This window comes from Mycteria americana, chromosome 3, assembly GCF_035582795.1.
Source record: "Mycteria americana isolate JAX WOST 10 ecotype Jacksonville Zoo and Gardens chromosome 3, USCA_MyAme_1.0, whole genome shotgun sequence".
Taxonomy (NCBI): Eukaryota; Metazoa; Chordata; class Aves; order Ciconiiformes; family Ciconiidae; genus Mycteria; species Mycteria americana.
Window position 1 is genome coordinate 58,926,072 of NC_134367.1, and position 20,180 is coordinate 58,946,251.

The window sequence follows — 20,180 nt, forward strand, 5'->3', positions numbered from 1 at the left end:
CTCATCTACACATGATAATTGCTGTGCTAGAGTTAAAGATGAATAATACTAACAATAAGAATTTTAATTCTTCACTAATTTCCTTTCACTGAGAAGCATGGAGAAGCCATTGTTTAAAACCCATGGTGATTGTTTCACAGTGAAACTGAACAGTGCTGCTTCCTATTCCTGCAGTAATTTTGCTCTGTCTTGTACAAGTGAGGCTGCATAGGAGTTATGATATGCAGAGACATTGATCATAGACGATGGATAGTGCCTGGTCATGATCTGAATAGTATATTGTATAATACCTGCTATAGAGGAAAATTAAACTGTTGCTGTCCTGAGAAGTTGACAGAAAGGCTGTGAAGTCCAAATAAATGGCAGATACCCACAAATAATTAGCAAAATGAAGCTATTTAAAGCAAGCACTTTCAGAATACAGTTCAAATTCTCTGCTGGCATAACTTCTTTAACATCAGTGGAATTACAGAAGCAGAAGTTTGACCTTTGATATATATATCTACAGAAAATGACATCAGGAATCCAAATACATACTGTGCTACCTTAGCTATGGTATGACACGTCAAGGCCATTCTATACAGTAAATAGATCAAAGGGCCATGATTTTGACATTTGTCATATGCAATTGTATTTTGCAATTTCTTCAAATAACAGTTTCAAAAGTAACGAAAGCATAAAATGCAGGAGTGCCTACCTGGTTTTGTAGGCGGAACGTCTTTTTCATGTCTGACTGCTTCATGCTCTAAATAAAAGGAACAGCATAACAAAATTGCTTCTAAGTTACATTTTGTATGTCTTTTTTTTTTAACTAAGGATTGCATGTGTATTTTTCAGGAACAAACATTCGTTTTCTCTTGCTTCATGCTGTTATTTTGGAAAAAAGCCACATGACTAGTTACTAACAGATTATCCACTGAGGGGGTCTGCCACAAAATAGTGAAGTTCAGTAGTACTGCACATAGCTCCACGCATATAGCTACTGTTAATATTACTAAGAGTTATACATGTATCTTATGGAAGAAGTCAGTTATCCTCAATTTCTGAAATGTGATTTGTATCTACTCTTCATTTTTGTTATTTGAAAGGAGAGTACAGAGCAAACTCAGCAACCATTGACTTGACCTTTATGTTGTTGAGTCAGAAATACTTGAGCTGAATTCCCAAAGTCTCGAACACATCCTATTCCATATGAATAAATCATATCTAACTGTGGAAAATTAGAGAACTAGCACTGCTTGGTAGGCAATGCGACTTCTTTTTTTTCCTGCTCTCCTTTCTACTTCATAATTATTACTGGAAAAAAATGAGAATTTATGTTAGGTTGCTGGAAATAGAAAAGATGAAGCTTTGTTTTAAAAACAAGGTCTAGCACTACATAATTTATACAAAAGTCACACCTGCTTAAAAGGAATTGAAAAAAACCCACACCACAGATCTCATAGCATAGTAGCAGCTACGCCAAATGCGTGCAAATAGGGGCCACAGTACATTTTAGAGCTGAGGAATCAATGGACAGCTATGCTGGCCTTGTTTCCAGGTGATGTTTCCCACAGCTAAAAATCTGTGCATCAGGTTCTTTTTGAGTAAGAAGAAGGACACAAAGGTGGGCTGTAAAGTGGAAAATGCTCAAAATGTGAGTAGCCCCTGAAAAAAGGGCAATATGCCTCAGCCCTTCTGCTACTTAGATGAATAATTGAACTCCTAGCAACTGTGATTTCAGGTGGATATATGCCGGGAAATGCCAAGATGAAGACATGATAGGGAATTTCAAATGGGAAACAGTTTTATGAGGTGTGAATTAGAACTTGTGTCAGTGAAGAGTGATATTTTTCCCATATCTGAGCTTTTCTTGAGCATGGGTATTTGGAGTCTTAACTGGTTTTGTTTTTTTTTTTTACTTTTGCACTTTACCTTGTGTGCTGAAGGCATAAAAGATATAGAAAGTTAACAAGCAGGCTGCATGGTAAGTTAAGGTATGGACTCTCTTCAGTTCTTTTTGACTTAGAAAAATTCTAGATGCAGTTATACTAAAATAATAAATTATTAGGAAGAAAATGTGATGATGTCTTTCTTCTTCTCTTTTTCATTCAGCAGTATTTATTCAACCCAACTAATTGTTAATAGTGATTTTTAAAAAACTTGTCACTCCTGTATTAATTTTTTTTGTTGAGACTCATGACTATATGGGAAGCATAGAATGAGTTGACTCCTGTACTGAAGCAATTGGTTATGGCAAATGGACTTTTATATAGCAAAGACAAGACAGTATGTTAAATGAAAGTAATGGAAGGCATGGCGATAAAGACACTATAGTTTTAAGCAAAACTAGAAATTGCTAAGGGACAGTTTCCATGTGTTAAAGTCAAAAAAGCTACACATATCCAGCTATATTACAGGAATTTTTCTGATCAAGGTAGGTACCACGTACTTGCTGGCTTCTTTGCCTGGACTACAGAAGACAAAAGAAGGTGAATTGTGATATTTAGATATAAAGATAAAAGAGATTCTACTTTTTTTCTTTTTAATATTCAGATACTTTTATGGCAGTCAGTTCTCACTTGTTCTTAGCTTCCTCTACTCATGTAAAGATGCACAGCATTCAGGCCCCTAAAATGCAGGTAGGCTCTAAAACGTTTAGACCTTTGCAAGTCCCATTAGCTAACAGCTCCTGCTGAAATAATGCAGTATCCTGTCATTTAGCACAGTAATACATTTATGTATTCCAGGACCATTTCTCCCTGTGTAACAGTGTAAATCAGAAGTAGCTCCAGACCAGTCAACAGATGACTGGAAATTTTGGGTGGGATTCAACTGATTTGCAACATCAAGATAACATTCGTCTACATTTTTAGTCAGGAGAGCACTAGTCATCTCCAGAGGGTAATTCATACAATTATAAAATGCTTGTTAAAGAAAGATGGGATGACTTACCCACTGTTCGAAGTTGCCTGTTTCAAGCTCAACAGGTATTAGTCTGAAAACTTACAAGTTATTTTTGTAGTGGCTTATGTTAAGATGGCCAGCCTGAAATACTGCATTTTCAGTTTGGTTCCAACAAACAGAAAAAAGACTTGGCAAGAACCTGACTAAAACAAATCTTACAAAAAGTAGTCAAGTCATGATATTTCCAGCAGTTTTGTTTCCAACCACTGCTGAACCACAGTTTGAGCCCTCTGATTTTGCTCAAAAACTAAGAGTCAATCTTAGCTGACCCTAAAAAAAGTTGTGAATTTAGGTGTGAAAATCCTGTAAATTCAAAGATGTCATTTCTTCCTTCTCCAGACTTGTTTGCCTATCAGTAATTGCAAACTCATTAAATGTTCAGGTTAGAAATATACTGAAGTGTTTTGCAGTAATTTCTCCAATTCTATTAACAGAATCATAATTTATATGGTTTTGAACAAGCTACAGCAGTATATGATCAGATAAAAACTATCAAAACAATATTTTTATTGGATAAACAGATAGAGTGCTGCAAAACATCACTTCATAGTAAAATGATAAATTATCATGAGAGTTCTTATAGAAAGCAATATAAACTCACAGATTATATGAATGTTCACAATTAGAGACAGAACCATACTGTTCTGTACAACATCTATTCTGCTACTGAAGAGAAGAAAAAACATATACAAAATAAGAATAGAAATGAGGTAGTAAACAGCACCATTCAGCTTAAAACAAAACAGCATTTTATTTTATTGAAAATATTCATCATCATCACCATCATCATCATATCAAATGAAAATCTGTTGTTAGCATCATTGTCTAAGATTTGGCAATCTTTCATTTTATGTTTGGATCAAGGCTACCCCCAGTAGAAATCAAGAGGCTGATATCCAGAAAAAGCCTTCAGAACAACTTTATGTAGACTGTCAATGATGATGAGAATGTTCTTATTCCTTGGGTGACCCTTCAGGGCTTCTATAACAGTCAATATTACTTTAATCTTTTCTGTCAGCATTATTATTACAAAACCTACAAGGTATAAATCATAGAAAAGACCCAAAGACTTAGAAGTTCGTTCCAAAAACATTTTCCCCATGAGAAAGCCCATTTAAGACCCATCCAAGTCCCTAATCCAATTGGTGATTCACCCTCCTGCATCACTCCCTACTTGGGCACCGGTCTCTGTGCTGTAAATTCAGTTGCTTGAAAGATCTGAGTTTTAAAAAAAAAATCAAAGCCAGCAATGCCTTACAAGGATATTTGGGATCATTTCAGAGATCTGATTTACAGCTCCACCCCATTTCATTAGCCCAGCTCTGTCAGAGAGGCTGGAACAAGCTGCCCAAGAGCTGAAATGTCTTGACCTGGCTTTGTCGTTGGCAAGATAGTTCATAGAATGGTATCTGCAGTTGCCACTCTGCTGGATTTGCTCTAAGAAAGCTTTATCAGTCGCATATTTGAAAATACTGTAAAAAATGATTGTAATGCAAATGTACTACATTAGAAGAGTCCTGAATAGTGTTTAACACCCCCTCTCCCCCCCCCATAAATCAGGAGAGAATGACTTATTCCTACCTGACTTCTCAGTGGGAGTTGTCTTTTGTTGTTTGATTTTCTCCTCTGTATTGTGAAAGCAGCATTAAAGTTAGAAATTCACACTGTGTTAGCAAAGGTGCATATAACTGGAAAAATATTTCTATATGTGATGTTATACATATGGTTCACAATGACAAAATAAATGCATGTCTTTAGCATCACTGTCCCACTGTGGCACTGTAAAACAGCACATACGCATTATAAATTCTGACTGCATGGTGAGATCATACTCCATGGAAAAAATAAATTACTGGGCCTAATGTCTCAGCCACCAGAAAACAGCCACATACCGGGTAGTGTCTTTCAGGTAGGCAGTCAGGTAGAAACTGTGTTCTAATAATACAACTATTATAACTTTGTGGACATCACCTTGCTAAGTGTTTAAGTTCAACCATTTGGTATTACACAACACTGAGAACTTCTGCTCAGATCCTGCCTAACCACAATTATGTACGGACGTATCCACGTGTGTCTACACTCTGAAGATGAGAAAGGTACAGAGACCCCCAAGCACATGCTAACTCACAGACCCATCTCCAGGTAGGACAGTGCCACTCTGAATGCCAGTTCATACCACCTGCTGCTGGACAAGCTTACCTAGACCCAGCTGGACATCTGTCAGAAAACTTTAGAGCAGCCCTGAGCTTCTGCTAATCTCATGGGAAAAGCTGCCCAAGTTCACATGCTCTTGCGCTGCCTGTGGCTTTGCTCAGCACAGTTCTCAGATGATGTGGACCCATGTCAACATCAGCCACCAGATCTGAGCTGCCTCTCCTCCAAGCAGGCTGGTGGATGAAGCTTCAGGCAGAGGTGCAGGCAGGACTACACTTTCTGATCAGGTGGGGTTTGTCTTAACTGCCCAATGGCCCAGTCAGGTGGGAATTGGGATGTTTGTTTTTGGATCTCTACTCAGCCCAGTTTGGTTGACTTGAACTTTCCCCTTTCCGATCCTTTCATAGCTCTGCTCCCATTTTCTCTTTTCCTTTACCTGAATTCAAACCCCTCTCCTAACCCCTACCTTTCAACATTCACATACATCACTACTTTTCTTTTTAAATATGTTTAAGACACATTCAGAACATATTTCCCCTTCCTGTCCCCGATGGAAGCAGTTTACAATCACATGCCTCTGGCCCCTTCCTTTTCCCCAAGACCTCTGCGGGGCATCCGATTCAAGCTGACAATAGGAGGGTGGAGGTCAGGTCATGCAGCGATGTTCTGTACCTGAAGCCATTCAACTCATCTGAGTACTAGTTGGCTAGAAACCCTCCCGGGTAGTCTGTCCCTGCAGGCACAAGGCTGCTTGGCTCCTGAATATGAGCAATGTTTCCAGCCTGGCAGTCAAACTTGTTCTTAAATGAGCTGATGGAGGGAGGTACTGGGACGGCGATGAGTGGCTAGAACCATCTGTGAATTAACAGATCCCTGGTTTACCCATCCCTGTACCTATGTACCCTCAAACAGTCAACCTCAGGAACTGCTGCTTTTTTTGTGGGGGCTATTTCTCTGGAACCCAAATGTCCAAGTTTGGATCCTAAATCCTAATCTGCACTCTGACTAAATATGTGGATAGTACAGTATTTAGACGAGCAAACTGTTGAGTGGTCTCACCATACATACATCTCCTTTGAATTTAGCATGTAACTTCCAGAGGATTTTTTTTTCTGAGGGCAGAGAGCAGATTTATCTTCTTCTCTGTGCTGATTTCTTTTTAACTTAGCTCTCTGAGATTCCCAGAGGTATACACTTGCCAAAGAGGCCTAAAAAGACATTTATCATATGTCAATAGATGGAGAAACAGCCTCATTGCCGTACAGTCCATGTTTCTCATCCATAACACAGCAACATCCAGCAAAGCTACAGTGCATGTATGGACATGAAACATACAGCAATTGTGGTTTGGGTTTTGTTTGTTTGGGTTGGGGTTTTTTGGTTTGTTTCTGGAAGGAAATCAGTACTGATGGGGGAAAATACAGGGAGGGATAAAGCTCCATGGTTACTGATCTTTTCTATTCTTTGGAAATAAAATATAGCCCTGCATTGCTATGCTTTTCAGTTGTCATCTGGTAGGTGGCAATTTAATTTCTCTTCCCTTGTATTAAGTTTAGGGCTTTTTTTTCCCCTTACTCAGCTATTGTTATTGTCAGCTTCTTATGAAAGCAGTGAATTAAAAAAATCTCATCTCCATTTCATGGCTGTCTGTGAAGCTAGAAGTGTTTTTATAGCACAACCAGCAGCTTGAAGAGGCAACTTCTTGAGATAAAGTGTCCTCTTTCTGCTCTTAGATAAGCTTTAGCATATAACAGTGCATTTCACTGATTTAGATTGGCGTATTAAGTTTTCCATGTACCAGTACACAAAAAACCCCAGTGTGTTGACTTTAAACATAGGCCCTGTACCATCCACTGGATTAATGACAAGTAAAGCTCAAAAGGTTTGGAGCTTCTCTTTCTTTGGCTATTATCCCTGCTCTTTTGAACACTAAATAGGATATTTTTGCTTTTTCTAATTCTGGTGAGAATTTACAGCAATGTTTGCTCTGTAACTCTAGGAGTCAATCAAATAAATCTGTGAGTAGATGGCATGTCTGATCCGTTTAAAAGTATGGGAGGGATTTTATTTTCAAAATTAATTCATTCCTGAAAACAGAGTGTCTTGGACAGGCCTGTGGACTTGCATTCATCTGGGAATAAATACAGTAATTCTTAGGTATTAATCCACCTACTTATTCTGCAACCTAACCATGCAGCAACTATTGATCTGCTGATTCCACTGGAGAACACCCCGACCCATTTCCTAACAGATCTCCAGGAGGTGACTGTATGGCCTTTTTCTCTGAGTTTCTATCCATTGGTTGTAATCAGAAGAAAAACTGAAGGAGCAGTTTATCAAAACTTAAGAACACTCTCTGCAAGGGAACGCACTTCAAGACATCAGGAAGCTTCACAAAATCATTTCTATTCACCAGAATTCAGTATGAAGAAAAGCAGTGAAAAAAATCTCATAATACATTAGCATACATTAGCATACAAGCATTTTGGCAAGAACAGAATAAATATTTCCAATTTCTTATGTACTTTTTGTTTACTATATCATGAGGAGTCTGGCAAAAAAAAAAAAAAAAGAAATTTCAATGACCTCATAAAGCTACAAAAAGTCCAAAATATTTTTTTTGGTGAATATTTCAGAAAAAATCAGATTTTGTTCCAATTTTGAATAAGCCGGAAGTTTAAAGTTCTGAAATCTTTCATTGGAGAGAATTTCTTTCCTCTGCAGAGCTCTAGCTTTGCAGCACAACAAGCATTAATATTCATTTTTTCCCTCATGTATCTGATTTAAATGGAAAAATATTAAGCTGTAAACATTTCTCTGTGTATTTCAGGCAGTTTCAGAATAATTATATCCGGAATTAATCTCTTGCTTTACTTGTTCTCACACACATACACAAAACATTCTTTAATTTAAACATTTCCCTACAGGATCAATATATTTTCTGAAATTCTCTAGTTTCGCAGTCATGTGATACTTCTAAGTCTGATGGCGGGAGGCATAGGAATAATAGTTTGAAGCTGCTCTGAATCAAGGTGAGAAAGGAGGCCACCGCTTTGTACAGAATGAGGCTTTTATAATTCAGTCTGCTAACTCAAGAGCACTCATTGGCACACAGCAGGCAGAAGCACTATTACCACCAGTGCTTGCACATTAATACTTCCAGTCATCAGCTGAAACTCAAAACAGCCACTGCTCTCCAAAGCAACCATTAATCACTTGAGAAGACATCTTTTATACTAAAGGAAATTTAGCAAGTCTTTTTTTTTCTTTTTTTTTAATCCTTCAAGCATTTAAATTCCCAGGGCTTTAGTGTGGAATATACTGTGCTATACTAGAGTAAGCTCCTAATCAGTCTAATGTACTGGTTTGTGACATGATGCTCTGATGTTTGCAAATGCCTCACCTATAAATTTATGTTTATACCGCTATCTGGATGAGATCAGGCTGATTGTGCAGCAAGACTGATTTCATTTTGCAGGAGAGGTGAGTGTTCGTGCCACCTGCCTGGGCAACCCACCGTTTGCCCACCACTGACCCTTCTCAGGATGCACAGAGCTGGACAGGGTGGCTTCCTCACTAGGACGTTCCTGCCTTGGTTGAGCCCATCCACACCCGCCTACTGGCTGAAGCACTCTGCTAGCTGTTAATATGCAAAAAGTGGTCAATGAGGCAAAAAAAAAAGCTTGGCCTCTGTGTCTTTGAAGACTGGAGTGAGAAACACTGCCTTTTTTTTCCCGTGTTGACTCAAAACCAGCAATACAACTTCACTAAATCAGCTACTCAAGGCTTGCAGGAAACCTCAAAATATCTATGGAAAGACTTAGCTTACGAGTAGAATATTGTATTATAAAAACAAATGAGAAAAATAGTAAATGCATAGGAGAAATTGTTTCTTTCAAAAAAATAAAAGCAGGAAAAGAAGCATAATAAAAAAAAAGCTTCCTGCTTATCATTGAACACATAAGGTTTTAAGTGGTTTATCCAATCTCTTATTCATGAGCACTTCATTTTTATGTGAAGTTCAAACAGCAGCACTGCCAGCAAAGCTCGGTGGGACGCTGCTACTTGCTTTTCAGTGCCCACTGCATCTGGTAAGACCACTCAGGAGCGATGTAAGCAGAGCACCAATACCTGAGATTTCTATGAGGATATCCTTTTAGTCTTGTTTCTTCACACCAGACCCAACTGGGCATCCTTGAGTGTCTTCCTCCTCAGAAAGCATGATGAGGCACAAAGCCCTGGTTTGAAAGGGGGACTCCTGTCCTGCTCCCTGCAGTCAGTTGTCGCTGGTTATTACCTACAGTTTACCTGAGTGCACAGTCAGCCCAAGATTGTTTTTTTTAATTGTTCAGCGTCTGTTCTTCTGAGATTCAGAAACTGGAGGCTGCCTCTGTGCAGGCTATCATGTACCTGGTGAGATTGTAGCTCCTCCTTTTTGGGGACCAGACTCACTTTATGTAACAACGGGTATACAGAAAAGGCTGAGATGGCATAACTCCCACCGTTCCTCTTTGGTGTACTGAAGGACAGCAGAGAGCTCCTTCCCCAAACTCTGGAAAATGGGTTTTCCTAACGCTTTATAAACTGTACTGCACCAATGAGAGTCACAGGAACTATGAAAAACTGTGAAAGCTGAATCTTTTTAGTTAAATTTCACCCTCATTTTTGCTCCTCTCCCAATTCTGAAAAAGCCAATGACATAAAGCAAAAAGAAAAAAGAGTGCCTAGCTCAAGAAAGTCTCCCAGTTTTGCAAACCACAAATATCCTTATTGAATGGAGCCTGGAGTAACTGGAAATTAAATTACCAAACCTACCTGGCTTAGTCTGAGAGACAGTTTTTTCATGTTTAATGCGTTCTGGCTCTGCAAACAAGAAGAACCCTTACATTAGAGGGCTTTGTAATTTTTAGGAGATTTTAAAAAGAAAATATTATCTTTATGATTTTAAAAGATGACTTTGCACTACATATTCACACTAGATTTGAGAAGAATTTTTGATAAATATATTTCTTGAGAAAAGGTATTTGATTATTTTTTTCCTAAAAAATAAAAATAATGCCAAAGACAAATAAATTTTTACTTTTTAATGTGGTTTAAGAAATCACAAAATTCCATTCTGTGTTTTTTAGAAATATCATAGAATGTCTAAAATTGTGAAATGCTTCCACTACTAATTTTGATTGCTGTCACTTATCTTCTATATAGAAAATTTCTCCTTGATGTTTAATATAGAAATCATGGAAGTATTTTATTAGAACACAAGTAGATTTGTCTTGTATAGAATGGTAAATGAAAGTTCACTATATTGCATGAAGAAAAAACAGCTTTCCATATTTCTCTTAGCCTGGATCCCATAGCTATATTGTGAAGCAGTAACAATAATAAATACTATACTGTATTAAAATATAAGCCGTGTGCAATTTTGTGCTATTTAAAAAGAGTGAGACCCAAAACCCAACATTATGAGACAGAAAAAAGCAAGCTATGGCATTTCAGAGGAATGTTAAAAATATGTTTCATTCTGATTTATAGCAGCTATGTCTAAATTGTGTAGCAGGTGAGGGCTGCAGCATACCAAGAGATAAATCTCTCGATTGCCTGGATCAAGCCCTAACCAGAAAATTGCAATGACCCTTCCTCATCTGTGTCTCCCTTGCTTTTTTCCACTGAGAAGCTGCCATGGAGGCAGAGGGCACAGGCAGGTCTTACCCCAGCCTGAAGTGGAAAATAGTTTCCACGCACACTGGGACCTGTGAAACACACCTGGTCCTGCATTACAGAGTCATTGAAAACCATTTTGATAAGTCAAAATTTCCTGTGAGCTTGTGTTGATGAATCTCATCTTAAGCTGCTAAAACTTTGGCGACATAAAGGAATACCTTCCTCCTAAAAGCTGAAGTAACAATATTCTTTATCAACTTGATACTTACTGTGTTCGTGAGGTTTCTCTGAGGTAGCTAGAAGTAAAAAAAAAAAAGATGTATTTTACTATTTTTGTGCCTGTAATGCAGGATTTAATGCATTTATTCATGACATTTGTAGACAAGTAAAATAAATGTTCAGTGAAATCTATATTAAAACATGCAACAGTTAGCATTGCTTCACTCATACTATCCACCTCAACTGAGACACTTAATTTAGGAACCCTGGCACTCTAAATTTGCCTCTAAATTCCTAAATTTGCCTCATTTAGCCAATATTTGGTACAAATACCCATGGAAGGCTCTGCGCCTCCTCGGTGGGCTGAGTCACCCTCACTAAATGGTGACTGTATATTAAACCTAGGGCAACTACCTTGCTAAGTGAGGTGCTCAATTCAGTGCCCACTAAGAGACAGGGCAAAGTTCAGACCATGAGGTGTCCAATACTGGACAAAGCCAGACAATTTTAGGTTGAGTGAGAAAATGACACCTAGGGCAGTCTAAATGTAAGAGTAAGAGTCCCTGACAATTGCACCTGCTCTAGTGAGGTCAGTGAATTTCAGATGGATTCAGTGATACTCCAAGGAGCAGAAGGACGTATTTGAAAATGTAATTAATGTAATTAGGGCACATCTAAACAAAAGGACTCAGTCTTTCAGTGCTGCAGCTCCTAAACCTTGCGCTATTTGGTTTTCCACTTTTTTCCAGAAAAAACAGATGAGGTAAAACTGAAAACTGAGCTAATACTTTCCACAGACCTTAAGAGAACATTTTTCAGGTAAAGCAAGAGCTCAGGGAGCTGTACCCAATGCCACTATTGGTGCTACAGAAGGAAATGAAATGCCAAGGCATAGCCCACCAGCTGGATTTTTCTTCTTGACTTTTGCAAGGCAGCTGTTGTTTTTAAGAGAATAAAGGCTCTACCACCTGCGTGTAGCAGTCCTCTGTGTGTGAAAGAGTGTAATCCCACAGAGAGATGCAGCAGTGCTGGGAATGAGCTGCCTTTGCAGGCTCAGCACCACAAGCAATAATTCTGCTGCTGTGAGCTCCCGGGCTGTGATTCACTGAGCTCCCGAGCTCCCACTCAGGGCAAAAAGTAAGTAACTGCTGTGCAAGTGGGTTTTTGTTTTGCTTGTTTTTCCTGCAGTATAAAAATGCTCCCATTTTATATCCAGTCTCTATTTAATCCAAGTTGTTGCTGTGCATTTAATGAGACAGCAACTGGAGATGGTGTGCAGAGCAAAGCAAAAGGAACGGAACATTTTTGGGGTAATAGAGACTAAAGATACAAATTAAGTGTATATACTTGCTCCTAAGTGAGGAATCAGAAATAAGAAACAGCAGGAAAACAGGGATCCTATAACAAAGCCACATTTGCTATCTTTATGTGTGTAAGAAAAACTTCTTGTAAATTTAGGCTCAATTGTTTTGCCTAAATACACTGAAATCCACAAAAAATAGTTCCAAAACCATCATAAGCTTAGGTAAATTCTATTGTAACTGAGTATCCATTTCTGAAATGTGTAGAGGAAGTTAATTTTGTATTGTGTCAAAAGACTTAGTGAGTTATGCTCATCTAGCTATGAGTTTCAAGTTGCAAAAGGAAATTCATAGGGTGAATGTTAAAAAAAATCTGAACTTCAGGGGCTGGTTTAATGACTTACATAACTATCACAGAATATTGTGTCACGTGTTACTTTCAGTAACCATTAATAATGATCAGAGCTGGGCCACATATGAACAGTATTAATTTAAAGACTCTTTACTGACACTGCTTAATGAATTTTACAAACAAACTTTTTTTATATCATCCTTATCTCAGATCTGCAATTTGTTTTAAAACACTAAAATAAAACCAAAACTATTATGCCTTAACTTTCTAGTGAAGCCAGTGCAGTTATTTCCTTTTTTCTGCTGGTGAATATGAGTCATGGAGAATGTTTAAAGCAATAGGAACTCAGCCCAGGTCTGGTCCCTCAAGTTTAGGAAGGCACCTGTGTTGCCTTTGTCCATATTTTCTGTGGAGGTATTAATTAGCCAAACTTGTATAGTGTCAGTATCCAGCCAGAGCTAGAACGCTGAGATTATTGCTATCAGAGCTTTGACTAAAAGCCCAGCCTTCTTTTTTCTGGCATAACACTCAGAGATATTTCTACCGCATATTTTGATGAAATAATGAAGATCTTCCAAAGTTAAAAGTTCTTACAGGATGTGTTGGCTATTCTGAAACATATCTATATTTTGTTGGAAAAAAAATAACCTGAAGTGAAATTTTGAGATGGTTTTTAAGCCATAAACTTTTATGTTTTGCCAAATCTGCTCACTATGATTTCAGTCCATTCAATATTAATCCTGTCCTTCTTATGTGTCATATTATCTCTTCAAAGGTGTAATTCAAATGACTTATACAGTAAGCAGAAAGCTGAAAAATTAAATCCCAAGACTCTTAGTTTCATTTTTACATTGTTTGTAACAGATATCCTGATTTTTAGTCTACTTAGTGAAAATGGGAAGAAGATAAAAGCTAGATGTCAATGACCTAGTCAGACTTTCCAGAATATTTAATGGTATATTACATGATATTTAACCTAAAGGGTGAGAAATGAACAGCTGTATTCTGCTGCTCTCACTCATTTCATGTACTATCTTGCACTGAAAGTAAAGCAGCTCTATTCAAATATTGTGTTTAAATAATATTTCTTTATACACTGCCTAGATAAGCTGTGAAACTCCATGCTGCAAAATGTGCGGATGTTGAAAATTTTCACGATTTCAAAAAGTGACTGGGCAAATTAAAGAAAAATCTACCAAGTGCTCTTAAACATGAAGATACAGTTTCTGGCTTAGGAAGTTCCTGAGCTGAGATTGCAGGAGGTCACAAGGTGATCTCTGTGTGGCTGTTTTATTCCTGTACTCTACCCTAGGTGTTTGCTGGTTTGGCCATTGGTGGGGAGAGGGTGTTGGGTTGGATGAACGCTTGGCCTCACTTCAAACGGCTGTTCTGATGTTATTAACTAACAGGACTACCTTTTGGGCAAATAACCGCTTGTTGTTCATAATGTTAGAAAATTCAGTCCTAAGTAAGTACTTTATCTTCATTTGTTTAACACTTAAACTACATTAGAGGAGGAAAAGGGTCAGATTCGGATCTAACGAAAACAGATGGATCTTTGATGAAATACTTGAAGCTACGTAAGATCTGAACTGGATCAATGAAATTATCTGGTTCTCTCCTCAGCAAAAATGTTTTTGAAATTTCGCTTGTGTCATTCTAAACTAAACTTGGTAACCAGGCTTGGTAGTTATCTTGCTGTTTTTCACGTTCACTTCAAATTTTATTTGACTCTTGCCTGCCATTCTGAATGCCAGAAGGGTATTAATTATATACAGCATATTTTTGTAAATTAGCTTCTGATATGGGTTCAGAAAAGAAATCTTCTGGTTTATTGAACCATAAATTGGTGAGGCTAAAAGCAGAACGTGCTTTTTGATTATAACATGTCTATTTTCCATCTGGATAACAGTCATTTGCTGTTCAGACAGCAAATATATTCGTGAGTGTGCACACTCTGTAAGAAAAGAACATGTGCAGGAAATGAAACCAATGCCATAACTATTTGTTTTAGTGAAGAATAACAAAATAATAATACATGTTGTAGCTGAGAAAATTATTTCTAATTGGATAGTTACATGTGTATTATAAATAAGAAAGTTATTTTCCATTAGGCTAAGTAAGAGCCTGGTTCATCTCTCATTAAAGAGAGCACAAAGACTCTTTAACAGGATTTGGACTGGGCATTAAACGAACACACCCATGACGTTAATCTGTAACAACATTACAGGCCAAAAGAGGAATGAAGATCAACAGGACTCTTTTAATGGAATTTGCAATATTTGTGCCTTAACCTTCCAGTTTAGACATCATGACAAAGGATAAATCTTTGATTTCCTTATTCAGGCTAACTAAGTCCATTTTCCCTGAAAATGAACTCTAGACAAACTAACAATTTGTCTCTTAGACAAACTAATGGACATAACTCCTTCAGGATTCAGTGGGAATACTGTAGTCTGCAAGAATTTCAGATGCCACATTGTTCTGCCTAATCGTCAATGCGCTTTTAATTTAAGGTTGAATAAAACAGTTTTGTTCTAGTCAGTGCAAAGTTTTTCAGACTGTGGAGCAACTGTGTTATCAAAAAGTCAACCAGAATAAAACATATTCCTTACATTGGGCCAGTTCAGAATGTCTCAGATGATAATAACTTCAGAAAAAAAAAGGGATTATTAGGATTTATCACTGTTCAAGAGCAGCTCCCTGCCTTTGTGAAGTTATTGTCTGTACTCTTTATCATTCAAAGGAGAAGTCAAATGTTCCCACAAGTTTTCTAGGTCAGCAGACCTGATCCCTCACATCTGCCTGTGTCCTCCTCAAGTCCTGCTGGCTGGCTGAGCAGCTGGCAGACTGATTGTGCAGAAAAAAACATCCAATGAGCATATGCCTAAAAAAATTATTCCTCACAAAACAGATTAGCTGCAGCAAGCTTCCTATGAAGAGAATGGCTTGTGCTTGCCCTGACCCCTGCTCTATGTTAGGAAATTGCCTTGACAGTGTATGGCCAATATGGATGGTTTAGAGTAAAGAAAGCAAGAAGAGTGTGGTGGTGGCACAAATAGAGGAAGCTAGAGTATGATTATTTTAACATGCATGCTGTGCAAGCCTTGTCCTTACAGAACCTCTTCATTCCCTACAGCATCCGTTTTACATTTCTGGTTTACTTTGAACCTAGCATTTTCCAGGGTATTTGTCCAGGTTTCTACATATTAAGGAAGTATTCTTCCAAATTAACATGACAGGTATGAAATACTAAGCTATTTATCTAAGGCTATCTGGAATGTTTGCAGGGAAGCAGAGAACTTGAGCTTCTAGCTAGCGGTCTCACTCTTATTCATTATCAGGGCGTGCTTGTCTGGGTCTGTGCAGCACCACACACTTCCTTGGACCACTGTCAGCAGGTAACTTGTGACTAATGATGACAACAGGGTAAACGGTTAAGGCAAACCCTCCTAAAATGCCATGGTTTGCCATTATAATTAATAATTAACAATTAACCACTGATATTAGAGCTCGTAGGGTATTCGCTTGCAACAGACTGATCTTTCTGTTGCAAATTTCCACCAAAAAAGCTCGCAGTCTGCTCTCACAGTTCCTTCTGCTTTATGTCCATTACCAAAGCAGCCAGGTCCAAGATATCTGCCTTCATACAGTTAGCGTGTTTGTGTCCTTGCTGTTTGGTTTGCCTTACACCTCAGGGCTGCCTAGTGAAGAATGAGCTGGCTCTTGGTTTTGGGGGACTTTGCTGTTGTTGTCTAGAACAACTTGTTTTTTAAGACTTATTTTTAACTGGCAATTCAAGAGTACTTTATATTACTGGGAAAAACTAAAAAGTTCAGAAACAGGAGGGAAGGGAGAAGCTTTAGCATGGGGTAAATACAGTAGAAGTAGCAAAGAAGTACAGACATTTCCAACATTTTAAAATTATTTTAATGAGAGGAATTTCTTCAACTTGAATCTGAGATGCATGCCTGTAGGGAGCATCAGTAATGATCCCAATCTTTCTCCGTTTCCCAGTTTGTCAGTTAAACAATAAAAATGCACTGGGAAATGTAAGTCTTGTTGAAACAGTGATCTTGTATGATAGCACTGAAAGTTAATGTCTTTAAAATACTATAAGTTTTAAAATCCTAGGAGGACAAATCTTCCATTGATGGAGCTGGAAAGAGTAAAATTTCAATCAAATGCAGATTAGGTACATGTGTTGCATTAATGCATTTCATCTTTAGCCACATGTGGTGAAAGACCTGAAGAGCTTCCTTTCAATATCATCCTCAGCTTCTGACGTTTTCATCTGCTCTTCCCTGAAATTATGGGATGGGAACATACAGATGAGGGAGAATATACTTTCACTTTTAGTAATATCAGTTTTACACTTGCATATAGCTAAGGCAAAACACAGCCAAGCTCAGGTCATGCTTTACTGCAACACAAATTATTGACTCATAAAGGGTAACTGAGTGAAATCGGGCAGACTGAGGTATGTAGGATGTTAGAGTGATGACTTTTTTTTTGAATGTTGACTTTAGTTTATGCAAAAATAGTGTTGTTCACCATTCTGTGTAAACAACTGGAGCCAAAAGGAGCACCTCTTGAAGATGTTAATATTCATTAATATTTGAATCTTCAGTCTATTTCATAATTGTTTGTTATTGTGAAATGTTATCTGTGAAATGTGCCAAACTAACACCCTGGGTACAGATTCCATGCAAATACTTTGAATATGAACTTCTTTGTTGAACTCCTTCTTAACTATGACTGGATTTGTAAAAGTATAACATGGTTGAATATATATTTACATACGTTATTAAATAAATGTAAAATAATCATCATTAAGACAGGAATAAGATGACCTCATGAAAATCTAGAAAAGAAGAATTTTGGAGCAGTGATTAGTTGATATTAAGAGTGGAGAACAATAAAAAATAATTAGCTTTTGAAAAGATGGACTTTTCCCAGTGTGATACCCAAATTAGTATGGTGATTAAAGCAGAGGGCTAATGACTAGCTTCTAGAGGCAGAACATCCTGAGCCATCTTCGTTCCTCATGAAATGCTGCTGATCACTGCTTTTGCTTTAATTACAACTTTGTAAGACCACATTTCTGAAAATGATGTCTGCATAGATGAAAAAGCAAATGAAGATTACCACTAGAACTGTTAATTCTGGAATTGCACCTGAATAGAATACCTCTGAGCATTCTTTTGCAGACATCTTTGCACAGAGCAACAAAGTAATAGTTTATCCCATGGGGAAATTTTTAGCCAATTAGCCATGTGTTATATGGATATCCAGGTGTTTAAGCATATTATGCTGATTGACAAGTGAGAGTGTTGCTGACATGATGCCAATATACATGTATTACACCTAACTTATAGTAACAACACAGGCCGCCAATTACACAGATCACTTTCTTCAGAAATCACAGCTGTTTCATAATCATTAAAATACTAGTTTAACTGTCTCCATTTATTGGTAGTCGGGGCTGAATAAATTACTGTTGTACTTTAAGGCAAGTAAGAATGATTAACACAACTTGTAATCGTAACTGCAATTGAAATGCTATGCCAGATCTATCAATATGAATTGTTTTGCAGGTCTGTTATCACATAAGACATACAAAAAAGTATAATCTCAATTTTAGCTTGAATGGATTACAAAGGTATGACCCATGACAAGGTTTAGATTAAATCCTGTTGAGAATAAAATTGTGGGTATTTTTTAAAAACATTGATGCAAGATAGCATCATTAGTTTTACCTGTCTCAACTATGAGTACACTGAAAATGAGGTGCTAGGGAGCTAAACATGGAGTCTGCAGCTTAATGTTAAGAATTCTAGATTAAATATTTGCATTAGCCCCTCTATCTAAGTACAATGAGAGTGGATATTCAATCAGCTATTAAGATCTATAAAGATCTTCCTGCTTTTTCTCACCTTTCTTCTCTTTCAATGTTGTATTCTTAAAAGAGAAAAATTAATTAAAGGTTTAGGGCGGGTTGTTAAAATAAGTAACAACAAACTATCCTGATGTTCATTACAGTTTGTTTTCTGTTTTTGTTACTAAACCTAAACCATGTTCCTTGTTATAGTCAAGTCAGAAGTACAGGTATCTCCAGGGGGCAACTCTTTGCATTCCGACAGATATATAAGACAAACAGATGAAACACTCTCTGCAGATGCTTATTTCTCTCCATTAACTCTAAAGTGAGACTAAGGTGAGTAGCTTCAATGTAGATGACTAACTTTAGACATCTAAATTTGTATGAGTTAAAGGTTCTTAACGATTAAGTTTATCTGAGGATCTAAAAAGGTTCTTTAAATTTATGGACTCACTGAAAAGTGTTGAGCCCACGCACTCACCATTCCTCTGCTGACGTTCTACTTATATTGAACGGGTACTCTGTAGGGTTTTTTCTGGTCATGTCTTATCCTAACTGAAATATCTGCAACATGGAAAGTACATGAGCCTGGTCCCTCAAGATCTGGCCATCACTTAACAGAGGTTGTACAGATCATTAAGTCTCACATAACCCTGCAAAATGGACATAAATTATTTATACCCCCCCAAGATAGCTGAGACAAGGTAAACAGAGGTCAAACAAATTTCAGCTAATGGATACAGACTTTTCAAAGCATTTTCTGTATTTCATGCAAATTCTTCATTTATCAATTATTCCTTGAAAATGCGAGTTTTGTTGCTTCAGCATGGGAAGTCAAAGCTCACCAATGTATGGCCAGTCATCTATTACATGACAAATATCTTTAGGCAGGAGTGGATTTGCATTGAAGAATACCTTGTCTGTAGCTTAAGAGTCCCGTAACATGTTCTTCTGTAAAACCGCGTTATTTAGTTCTTAACCTGATTCAGGAAGGCAATGTTAACTACCGGCTCGAAGATCCTTTGGGCTCCATCTCGTGGCTAATTCAATGACTGTTACCTCTTGAGGGAGATGCCTACCTTCAACTGCAGTCAAAATAGCACTGCTACTTTAAACAGCGTAGTGGCATGTGACTGTTTTAATTTTCTCATACATAATACTGAATTTTTGACACTATTTTAAGAAATGCTTTTAAAAGTATTTCTACTTTTTTTTTTCCTCTGTTTAGGAATACACATTCTGTTAGGGGGCTGTGTAATACATTTTGCAGTTATAGAATTAGGTAGTCCACTTTCTTATCCTTTCAGGCATGTTAGAAAACCACATAATGAAGGTGTTGATCCATGTTGCAGCAGTGGCATTTGCAGCTGAGCAGAAATCCCATGCTGCCGTGACCATTTGCTTTATGAATAAGGCGGCTGCCTTCCAGTTTTTCTGGTCAACTCCAAAGTTAAGCAGTTCTGAAATGCACTACTGTCCAGTTCTTTTTCAGTTTGGAAAACATATTGATTTTTATATACATTGAAATGGGACCCTGCTGTGCCTTGGCCAGTTTATAACACACTCTGTATGCAGAGCAGCAGTTTCCAAGCGATGGATAGGGTACCATTACCAGGAGTAATTGAAAGAAATCGTCCTTTACTGGATTGGCAAAAATATGTAGTTT

At 37.6% G+C, this 20,180-nt stretch overlaps 1 protein-coding gene across 1 annotated transcript in view; it reads right to left on the reverse strand.

The window, feature by feature from the left end:
* The window catches only part of TRDN (triadin), a 234,906-nt gene that overhangs the window by 26,865 nt on the left and 187,861 nt on the right, over positions 1–20,180 (reverse strand). Inside the window, exons 29-33 of the mRNA XM_075498662.1 lie at positions 11,031–11,057; positions 9,916–9,963; positions 4,528–4,572; positions 2,432–2,452; positions 698–745 (exon numbers count right to left, since the gene is read on the reverse strand). Coding sequence (XP_075354777.1) covers positions 698–745; positions 2,432–2,452; positions 4,528–4,572; positions 9,916–9,963; positions 11,031–11,057 — 189 coding nt within the window. The remainder of the gene's footprint in view (positions 1–697; positions 746–2,431; positions 2,453–4,527; positions 4,573–9,915; positions 9,964–11,030; positions 11,058–20,180) is intronic.